A 12,106-nucleotide genomic window follows, 5' to 3' on the forward strand; every position below is an offset into this window, starting at 1 on the left:
TACACGAACTACATGATGATCTTCAATTGACTCACAATCATCATTTCCTTTTATTATTTCTGCCAATTTTCCCTTCAATACACGTTTAGACTCTGCTACATCACTGCATTCGTCTCCATGTGTACCAATTGTGAGAATCTGCAATTTCTCTGGAACTAAATCTCGTAGAACTTCATGATCTTTATAGCTATCCCTGAAATGCTGCATTCCAGAAGCTATTGAAGAAATAATTTGCTTCAAAACTTCTTCGACCGTCAATCTGGATGGACTCGTATCACTGTGATCCTCACCTTCAATGTGCATCACTGCAGTGGAGCCACTAGACAACTCTTTTGAAATATTAACAACCAGAATAAGAACTTGAGCAAACGGCATAAAAATTGGAAGCAACTTTTGAAAAGCAATTTGACCCCCTGTATCAACGAGATATAGCCATTGAGCACCTTCAAGACGATTCTCCTTCCCTGAACACTGTCGCACTCCATCAAGAACTTTCTCTACTTCTTTACTCAACGAACTTTCCTTTTCATCTCCAGGTGCTTCATTTCTATCTCCAGGTGCTTCATTTCCATCTCCAGGTGCTCCGTCTCCATCTCCAGGTGCTCCGTCTCCATCTCCAGGTGCTCTGTCTCCATCGCCAGGTCCTTTGGTGACTTCATCATCAGTCTCATCAACTGCTTCATTTCTTCTGGCTGGTTTCTTTTCATCGATACCTTCCCTGACCTGATTTTCTACTGGAGAATTGGTCCATTTTTCTACTGCATCTTTTTTCAAAGCGTTTTTAACAATTTCTTCTAACTCTGTGACATCCAATAGCTTGTATCGTTTCCCAGTATCTCGTCTGTAGCAGTAGATACCAACTCTCGGCTCAGCAATACCGGTACTTGCTTTGACGTACTTTTCATCCAGTAGAAGTGATTTGAAACAGGTTTTACCAACACGGGCTTCTCCTTGAACTACAGCCTTGGTGAGATGACACATCACAATAGTCTTAAGTGCTTCACGATAATGACATAACTCTACAGAAAAAAATTGAAAACAAGTAACATTTATTATTATTATTATTATTATTATTATTGTTATTAAATGGTGGCAGAAAGACACAAAAAGCAAACAAACAAAAACAAAAAAAAACCAACAATTTTATTATTATTATTATTATTATTATTATTATTATTATTATCGTTATTGTTATTATAAAGACACAAAACAGACAAAAGGGGGACAAAAAGGGAAGATCCTGTACATAGAAAAAAAAAGAAACAAAATAACAGAAAAAGAGACTACAAAAACAAAGCTAAATAAAACCATCTACCACAGATGGAGGAGTGGTAGATCGACATAACCACATCTGTGCATTGAAGCGCCAGAGAGTTATAGAGAGTCTTTGTATGAGATGGCCAGAAACCTTTACAGGAGGAAGACCAAAACGGGTACCGAGATGAAAGCCGATCTTCTTCTTCTTCTTCTTATTATTATTATTATTATTATTATTATTATTTAATTAAAATATGATTATTATTAATTTAGCAAATTGGTGAAGAAACTGTCAATAAATTTTTATTTCATTATTCATAATATGCTCAATGACATGTGACAGCGAAAATGTTCTACCATTCACCAAATTTCAGTAAAAATACATGAAATATATTTATTGAGTGATAATAATATAATACCTGGAGAATCTTTATTAAAAATATTCTTTACTAAAAATAAATATAAAAAAGAAACTTCATGTAAGACAATACATAAATTAAATTATCAAAGCTTGTGTCATGTAAAACCACATAAGAATAGATACAATGTATTTATAATAACTTACTGATATAATCAGCTGCTGCTTTCTCACCAATACCCTCAAGAGCAGCACATAGAGAGACCATTGTTGGACCTCCTTCAGGAACAACATCATCAACTCTCTCTAACCATTTTACTAGACACTGCCTAAGACATCCTTGTTCATCTCCAGGATACTCAGCCTCAATAGCCTCCAGTGTATTATAATATAATCCTAAATCACTACCAAGATCATACCGTCTCCTCTGTGAGAAGCCAGCTTCATTCAATGTGTCAAGTACATACTGTAAATCATTAATGTCTAAGAGAGGACCTGTGGAGTAATAGAACATAAATTAATTATTAAAATCATAAGGACGGTTCACGGTATGTGTTAATGGTCAATTAAATTATTATTTATTAATATAATACTTATACTACTGAAGGTATGAATATTATTATATTAGTACCAGCATTGTGAGTAGTGTAATGGGTGCGGTTATTAATACTAGACCACACCAACTCTCATCTACCGTACTAACGGGTTATTAAGCGCCCTTCGTTGTTAAGCACCTAGTTCTTATTAGGCGCCTAGCTCAATGTAGCTCTTAGCATGGGTTTGTTAAGCGCAGTACAAAACAGTAAGAGTCCAAGCAGTAAGAGTTACAGCAGTAGGAGTCCAGACACTTTTTATAAGCGTTGTGGCCACGAACCAGACTGTCAAAAGATCATTCTTCACCACCCACCATTGTAAAATGTAAAGCCAGTAAAGTGATTAATTAATTATTATTGTAAACCACACCTACTGTAGTTATTAAGCGCTGAGTCATTATTAAGCGCCTGTTTTTCTGTCATTTTCTGCATAAGCGCCTACGCTTAATAACCCGTTAGTACGGTATCTTACTTCTCAATGTCCTTGCAATGAACAATGTATCAACTCCAACCACACCTTCCAATAGTATAGTATAATATAGTCTAAGAAGAGCATCAGGTGTAGCATGTACTGATATACTGTGGGAGGGAAGGTCAGGATAACCAGGTGTACCAACCTTATCAACATCACTTCTATATATCTATTGATACACACACACACACACATTAATTATATATATACATGATACAAGTACTTACTCTACAAGGTACTGTGTGAGGTTTAATAATCCATCCAGTGGTTGGTTCATGTTGTGGAGTATCAAACTTTAATTCAATATAATTGCCTCTTGATGTAAGTGTAGAGTCTTGCTGCGGGGCAAATGTAAAGGAGATATATCGATCTAACTCAGCTCTAGGGTGCTTCCTTTTCTGATACTGTAAATAAACACATTAATACACATCATGTACACAATTATACCTCATTATAATTATACTTACATCAAAGAGTGTGTCTCTATCTTTAGCTACAGTAAATATTGCTACATATTCATTTAAGCCTTTCTCCTCATAAAATAACCATCCTTCATATTCAGTATCCCTTCCTAATGTAAAGTGAAATAAAGTGAATCAAACACTAACACTTGATACTGACACAAGAGCTAACCTGATCCACCAGTGGCCATCTTGACAGTTCACTCCCACACCAGTGATTCCAGACCTATAGGGAAATTTCCCTAGATCTAGCGGGAAAATTGTCTGAATTTAGGGGAAGGAATTTCATAAATCATTGAAATCTAGGGAATTTTTGATATTTCCTGATTATAATGATATTCATAGGTATTTTAATGTATTCATAGGTATTTAATGATATTCATAAGTATTAACTACAAGCTCCACCCTATACACACTTTATTAACTTTAATATTAATTATGAATAATGGTTAATTAATAATTCATGTGAATTTTTAATAATTAACCTCTTAAAATTTTAGATTCTTATGGTCTTTTTGGGGGAAAATTTAGGGGAAATGAATAAATTTTTAGGGGTAATCTAGGGGGAAATTTTTGCAAAATTAGGGATTTCTAGGGAAATTTTTGGGACCATGGGGAAAAATTGAAATTTGGACCTGGAAGCACTGTCCCACACAACAAACATTTACTAATCACATGACACAAACTTATCACATGCACAACAACCAATAAAATAACATTAAACACTAAACACATTACAATAGACTCACATAACATCTCTTATTAAATAGATCTATAATACTAATAAATTATAATAATCTGGTTTAATGAATTCATTAATAATATCATCAATAGTACGAGATAGTTTCTTTAAGTGAGGACTCATCAACACTAATAATAATAATAATAATAATAATAATAATAATAATAATAATGAATATTAATATATTGTCACCAGCTGGACCACAAGCACTGGGATACTGTAGGAGAGAGAGAGAGAGAGAGAGATCAGACTAGAGAGAGAGATCAGACTAGAGAGAGAGAGAGAGAGAGAGAGAGAGGGAGGGAGGGAGGGAGGGAGGGATATTTTATTCAAAATACACTAGCTCATTATAATTACTTGTCCATCTTTTCTCAGTCCATCAAAGACTTCTATCGTTTCTTTTGAGTGACATATAAAATAAGAATTGCTTGAGACAACTCGACCATATTTTAAATAAATGTATGTCTTCCAACAGTGAAGAGAATGTCTCTCCATTAGAGTAAAGGTAAGCGGCCATTTCTCCAGTCACAGCAGCTCCACTCACTCCATCTTTATCCAGTACTGTAGTACCAAACATGACTCCTATTGCTTCTTCAAAAGCAAAGAGAACCTCCTCTCCTTTCTCAAGGAGGGTGTGGTCTAAGTTACCCATCCACTTGAACCCAGTAAGAGTTTCCTACAGACAAAAGAGGAGGAGAAAGGGGAGGAGCTACAATAAGAGACTGTCCCGCTAGCTACTAACTGAAAATTGGATCCCTTCAACTTTAGCTATTGATCATAATAATTTTGATGAAACTATACTGCATATTAAATGGACTTTAGAGCCTTTGAAATAATAACAAAAAAATAATACAAATTGTTAATAATTTTTAATGACTTACCATCAAAATTTTTGTTAATTTTCTTAAAATTTTCCATGGCCCACCAGCCCAACATGTTCCCAATCTCATTGCCAGTAAACACTCACCAGTTGCCCCTCCCTCCCTCATTAGTATTCCCCGGTTGTTTTTCCGCCAAGGCCAGTCTATCAGGATCAGGATCATTAGCAATAATAACTGAATGACCGTGAGCCTCAGCAGTAGATATTGAGAGATCCTATTAATAATAATAGTAATAATAATAATAATAATAATAATAATAATAATATTATTATTATTATTATTATTATTATTAATAGTAATAATGATAATATACATGTACATGTACATGTAAATATGTATCAGAAAATGTAATAAAAATTGGGCGTAATTTTGGAGACATTTTTGGAAAAAACCATGGGCTATATATACGTGTAGTACAGGAAATTTTTCAAATTTTGGCTTATTTTTAAAATGGTCGTAACTTGAAAAATAGAAGTCGGATTCAGCTCAAACTTTCTACACAGCATAAGTGCATCAATATGTATCAGAAAATATAATAAAAATTGGAAGTAAACTCGGAGCCATTTTTTGGAAAAACCATGGGCTATAAAAGTAAGGGGAATTTTTCAGATTTTGGCTCATTTTTAAAAATGGCCATAACTTGAAAAATTGAAGTTGAAATCAGCTCAAACTTTCTACATGGCATAAGGACATCAATATGTATCAGAAAATACAATAAAAATTGGAAGTAAATTCGGAGCCATTTTTTGGAAAAACCATGGGCTATAGTACAGGAAATTTTTTAGACTTTGGCTCATTTTTTAAAATGACTGTAACTTAAAAAAATAAACTAGGAATCAGCTCAAACTTTCGACACAGCATAAGTACGGGTGTACATCAATACTAATAATTATTATATCCATTTACCTCCTCCTTCATCTTCATCTTCTTTCTTTGATGGTTTCTCTTCTTCTAGCTGCAATGTAACTGTCTTCCTGTACTAGTAATGGAGTCACTGGGCTCCTCCCTCCAGTCTCTTAATAAACTAATAAATATAATTATTATTAATTAATACATACTATAATGACAGGGCATCCTCTTGTGCCGCTTCAATTCCACATTGTCCTAAAAATAATTTAAAACAATAATAACAATTTTATAAATTAATAGTAAATTTAATCCTTATAAATAATAATAACACAACTGTCCCTTTCCCTCAGCTAATCTACTAATACAATTATTATAACTCACTTCGTATGTCCTCAGCTCCAGCTCTTTGCCCCAATCTCTCTATAGCATTAGCTAGTGATACATAGTTAGCTCCTCCATTTTTATCCACACCATCAGCTCTTTGCAACCAGACAGCAAGACACTCCCTAAGAGCAGCCTCCCTATCATGAGTACATTGTAAGTTGGAGAGTGTTGGGTCCTGATAGAGTCCTAGTACTAGACCCAGTTCCTCCCTGCAGTCTCTGTTGAAATGAGCATCTGCAACAAATTCAACACTTTTTGAAGATCAGTGATATCAAGTGATTATTGAGTTGTAGCTACAATAAAAATATATTTAAGATCATTACATTTACATTTGTCAATAGTTCCCCATTCCCTCCACATTTACCAACTATACAGCATAAATCTAACAGTCAATAGTCCACACTGATACTAACTTACATTGTTTACTGACTGAAGAAGTGTGTCTTCTTGTATTAGTGTCTTTACTAGTAGCAGTAGCTCTGCCAGTACTACTGATCCATTTCTTGTATTTATCAGCTAAAGTATTAGCTCTGATGACTCCTAATGCTTTGATCAGTTGTCCTCTTGTAGCGTTAGGATCGAGGTTAGGATTGGTCTTCAACCAGAGGGCGTACATGTGCTGTAGTCTTTGGTGGGTCTCTCATGTTCTATGGCGGTTAGATCTTTCATATCCAGTTCCAGTAGTACCCCTAGTCTCAGCCACTCTGTACCAACGTCTACGTGAGTTAGGAGCTCGTTTAGTGCTGGCTTGTCCTCCATTGTCTCTGTGTACAAGAAGACGCCCCCATACTTCTTAATTGAATTATTAATGTGTGGGATTCGAGGTGGGTATGTTTTAAAAAGATACTGTTAGCATACCGGTACATGTAATGTACAAAGGAATTGAAAAAGAATTTAAAAACATGATCATGATAGCTAATAATTAAAAAATAAGGAACTGAGTGTCCAAAAATAAATCACTAGCAGGAGGAGGAGGATGGTGAGTATCCTATTGTGAACAGAAAAGGTTAACATCGAATAAAAAATTGTTAATTATTATAAAAGTATAAAAGTTAAAGTTCGTATCTGTCATTTGTAACTCTAGCCTTCACAACTTCTAAAAATAAAAGAATAATAATCATACATTATACATTATAGTGTTATAATTATGTATAACCAACATAAATGTATAATGTATAAGTACATGTGTATTTATAAATATAAAAAATCTAAATTTGATCAGAATGAGCTCAAACTTCTACGCAACATAAGTACATGTATAATAAAAATGAATAAATCTCTTCCTCCTGCTTACCTGCTGCTTTATATTCTTTAATGTTTTCAAGTGCTGTAGCTAATCTGTTCCAAGTTGCCCTTCCTCTTCTCAGCCATAATGACAGCATCTCCTGTAATTGTTGGTGAGCTGTTAGTCTATCAGCTTCAATAACTGATAAATCATTGTGTAATAGATTCAAACTGAGACTGAGATCAAGCCAGCGATGATCAGGAAAAAAACCTTTCCCTAACACATCAAGTATCTCTTGTAGATCAGTGACATCAAGACTGATATCTGATAGTATATATATTTATGACTGTACAAATACTGTTATTAATAATACCTTCATTAACTTTATTTCCAGACACACTATTCACAAGAAAACCAAAAACAACGACAAAAACAACAACAATACAAACAGCACCTCCTCCTATCACTTTCCAATTACAATAGCTACCTACAGTGACAGTAAGAATGGACTGGATATTAGTACTAGTCACACCTTTCTTGACTTTATGAGGAGGAACCTTCTCTCGCTGTTCACATTCCTGATCGTCAGGTTTGGGTGGAGCAAAGTTTGGTCTTTGTCGAACTATAAAGTAATGGAAATTGTTTTAGAAAAAAAAATTTGGGGTAATTTCGAAGCCAATTTTTGGAAAAAACCATAGGCTATAGTACAGGGATTTTTTAGATTTTGGCCCATTTTTTTAAAGGCCGTAACTTGAAAAAAATGAAGCTGGAATCAGCTCAAACTTTCTACACAGCACAAGTACATAAATATGTATCAGAAAATATAATAAAAATTGGGAGTGATTTCAAAGCCATTTTTGGAAAAACCATGGGTATGGCATAGTACAGGGATTTCTTCTAATAAATATAATCATTATTAATTAATACATACCAATGACAGGGGCTTTTATAAATTAATAGTAAATTTAATGAATATTAATGTATTTTACATTGTTTCGTAAAGAAACGGAAAAATGAAATGAGTGAGATGCACATTAACATAATAACAGACTGTTGCAACAAAAATCAAGATCAGGTCTACTTAACAACAGTGGTACCGTGACTACCGTAGGGCACCTCTTTTTTGAGGGCTATAAATTTCATGGATTTTTATTTCGCGGATTTAATTTTCACGAATTTATGCCGTCTGCCATCTTGTACTGTATTAATTTGATTTTCGCAAAAGTAATTTTTGCGAATCTTTAAAAAATCGCAAAATCCGCAAAATTTATAGCCCTCGAAAAAAAGGCACCCTACAGTATGCTAAATACAGGATGCATACAACAGCCACAATGGCATCAGCTAAAAAATAATATAATTAATTTTAACCTTCACTAGCAACACTAGCTCCACTTTGAAAAAGAGGAGGAGGATGGACAGTAGCAGAGTCTTCTCCTATTGTGAACAGAAAGAGGTTAACATTAATTGACTTATGTACATGTACATACCTAGTTCTTTAAGCATAACATTCCCTATCTCTTCTATTGCTCCGCCTTGTTGAGTCAATACATGACACACTTTAACTAAATATCGTGTTCCATCAAGAGAAGCTCCTGATTGACCCATGACATCAGTCATTACTCTATCAGCTTTAGTAGAAGCAGATACACTATCTACTGTCATTATATATTCTCTACTCCCTTGTGTTATTAGATCTTTGGCAAACAATGCTTTAGCAACATTGTTAACATTAGCTGATATTGCTTCGGACAGCGTAACTGAATATTTCTGTAGTATCTCCTTTGGATCTACAAGAGTATAGAAGAAAAATTAACACTATCATAGCAGTAAACATGCAGTGGTCATATCTTAGAAGGTTGTCCACTGTTAATGTGAACAGCAAAAAATTTAAAAGCTAGAAACAATAAGTATAGTGTACCTTTACAATTAAACTAGTATCAATGAATATTAATGTATTTTACTTTGTTTTGTAGGAGAAGGAGGAGTGTTTAGTGTATCAACTGTGGAATAATAATAATAATAATAATAATAATAATAATAATAATATAATAATAATAATAATAATAATAATAATAATAATAACTTACCACCAAGCCAGGACTCCCATGCTATCTTCATATGACATATTTCTTCCGTTTTAGTACATCTAAAGATCCACCGCTCCTCATTAACTGTTACTGTATGCTTCTCCCCCTTAGCCACACCTCCTCCAGCAGGGCCATGCTCACATGAACAATAAAACCGGATCTCAGGATTCCTATGACTCTCACTGAGATTGTGTTTCTTAGCTGCAGAAGTGATCGCTTCTCTTACATCTTTCTTTACACTGCATTCAATGCTCTGCTCCTCACAATGGATTTCAATGCAATTGACCTGTTCAACTAGAACAATATGATATGACTTCTGATGTTTCATTTTGATGTAATTTGAGAAATTGTCAATTTTTGTCGAAGTGATTTCGTAGCAAGGCTCAGAAAGGAGACGAGTAACAACAGAGCAGAAAAGGCCCATTGGAGTAGCCTTCTTGAAGTAAAACAGCAATGGCTCACGATCTTTAAAAGGATTGATAATTGTAACATCTCTTACTGGAAGGAGAGCTGGTATGAAATATTTATTATCTATTGGTGTAGCTATTGAGAGCTCCAGGAAAAGATTCAGCAAATTCCTGGCAATATCATCAACTTTTAGCTCTTTTTCGATACAACCAAGCTGATTTTTGCAAATCGCCTTAAACTTCGCTGCTGAAAGGATCCCCTTTATAACGTCATCATCTCCAGTGTATTTTCTTGCTTTGGAGTGAAGAACATGAACATGGCTGACCAACTCCTTGAGAATACTGATGAGACTGCCTATGTTAACAAACACCAGGTCACTGCAGGCTTTAGAATCATGATAATAAATGATACTGTTGATATGGTGCAAGAAATTAAGAGATTCCATCACTTCCTTTTCTTCAAGTTTTAAATCTTCCCCAAGACTTTTGCAGGTGGATAATCGCAACACACCACATCCCTCTTTTGCTGCAACGCGAAGTACGATATCAAAGAAGTAGTAATAAAATGGAATGTTGATTCCTTTATCATCTTTCGTTAAGATCTCATCTACATCATCCAACGAAATCTTCGTGTTCTTAAAATTTGTCTCGTTTCCTCTTTCTTCAACAGCTGCACTAGCAATACGACCATCAATTTCCCGTACACGAACTACACGATCAGCTTCAATTGACTCACAATCATCATTTCCTTTGATTATTTCTGCCAATTTTTCTGCTAATATGTTTTTAGACTCTGCTACATCACTGCATTCATCTCCATGTGTACCAATTGTCAGAACCTGCAATTTCTCTGGAACTAAATCTCGTAGAACTTCATGATCTTTATAGCTATCCCTGAAATGCTGCATGCCAGAAGCTATTGAAGAAATAATTTGCTTCAAAACTTCTTCGACCGTCAATCTGGATGGACTCCCATCACTGTGATCCTCACCTTCAATGTGCATCACTGCAGTGGAGCCACTAGACAACTCTTTTGAAATATTAACAACCAGAATAAGAACTTGAGCAAACGGCATAAAAATTGGAAGCAACTTTTGAAAAGCGATTTGACCTCCTGTATCAATGAGGTATAGCCATTGAGCACCTTCAAGACGATTCTCCTTCCCTGAACACTGTCGCACTCCATCAAGTACTTTCTCTACTTCTTGACTCAGTGAACTTTCCTTTTCATCTCCATGTGCTCCATCTCCATCGCCAGGTCCTTCGGTGGCTTCATATTCATCTACAAATCCATCGTCAGTCTCGTCAGCTGCGTCATTTCCTCTGGTCGGTTTCTTTTGATCGATACCTTCACTGACCTGATTTTCTAATGGAAAATTGATCAATTTTTCTGTTGCATCTTTTTTCAAAGCATTTTTAACAATTTCTTCTAACTCTGCAACATCCAATAACTTGTATCGTTTCCCAGTATCTCGTCTGTAGCAGTAGATACCAACTCTCGGCTCAGCAATACCGGTACTTGCTTTGACGTACTTTTCATCCAGTAGAAGTGACTTGAAACAGGTTTTACCAACACGAGCTTCTCCTTGAACTACTGCCTTAGTAAGATGACACGTCACGATAGTCTTAAGTGCTTCACGATAGTGACGTAACTCTACAGACAAAAATTAAAAACATTAATTATTATTATTATCATTATTATTATTATTATTTAATTTATTATTAATTTTGTAAATTGGTGAAGAAGCTGTCAATAAATTTTTATTTCATTATTCATAATATGCTCAATGACATGTGACAGCTAAAATGTTCCACCATTCACCAAATGTCAGTAAAAATACATGAAATATATTTATTGAGTGATAATAATATAATACCTGGAGAATCTTTATCAATAATCTTCTCTCCTAAAAATAAAATAAAAAAGAAACTTCATATAAGACAATACATAAAATCATATTATCAAAGTTTGTGTCATGTAAAACCACATATAAATAGATACAATATATTAAAATTATAATAATAATAATAACTTACTGATATAATCAGCTGCTCCTTTCTCAAGAATGTACTCAAGAGTAACACATAGAGAGAACATTCTTGGACCTCCTTTAATATCAACCCAATAAGCTCTCTCTAACCATTTTACTAGACACTGCCTAAGACATCCTTGATCATCTCCAGCACACTCATCTTTAATAGTCCTCAGTGTACTACGATATAATCCTAAAGCATTACCAAGATCATACCATTTCGTCTGTGAGAAGCCAGATTCATTCAATGTGTCAAGTACATACTGTAAATCATTAATGTCTAAGAGAGGACCTATGGAGTAATAGAACATAAATTAATTATTAAAATCATAAGGATGGTTCACGGTATGTGTCAAT

The 12,106-nt window shown here is 34.5% G+C and overlaps 1 protein-coding gene and 1 long non-coding RNA gene across 2 annotated transcripts in view; both read right to left on the reverse strand.

Annotated features, from left to right (window-relative positions):
• Positions 1–12,106, reverse strand: part of LOC100634942 (uncharacterized) — a 20,529-nt gene that overhangs the window by 2,649 nt on the left and 5,774 nt on the right. Inside the window, exons 13-15 of the mRNA XM_019997972.1 lie at positions 11,754–12,041; positions 11,594–11,623; positions 10,289–11,370 (exon numbers count right to left, since the gene is read on the reverse strand). Of these exons, the coding sequence (XP_019853531.1) occupies positions 10,289–11,370; positions 11,594–11,623; positions 11,754–12,041 (1,400 nt within the window). The remainder of the gene's footprint in view (positions 1–10,288; positions 11,371–11,593; positions 11,624–11,753; positions 12,042–12,106) is intronic.
• LOC109582915 (uncharacterized) lies at positions 3,855–6,764 on the reverse strand. The gene is made up of 8 exons (XR_002185286.1): positions 6,415–6,764; positions 5,995–6,290; positions 5,823–5,868; positions 5,671–5,779; positions 4,765–4,978; positions 4,626–4,708; positions 4,241–4,559; positions 3,855–4,100 (listed from the first exon to the last, which is right to left on the reverse strand). It is a non-coding gene; the product is annotated as an uncharacterized LOC109582915 (long non-coding RNA).

The sequence above is a fragment of the Amphimedon queenslandica genome, unplaced genomic scaffold (assembly GCF_000090795.2).
Source record: "Amphimedon queenslandica unplaced genomic scaffold, v1.1 AMPQUscaffold_13345, whole genome shotgun sequence".
Lineage (NCBI taxonomy): Eukaryota > Metazoa > Porifera > Demospongiae > Haplosclerida > Niphatidae > Amphimedon > Amphimedon queenslandica.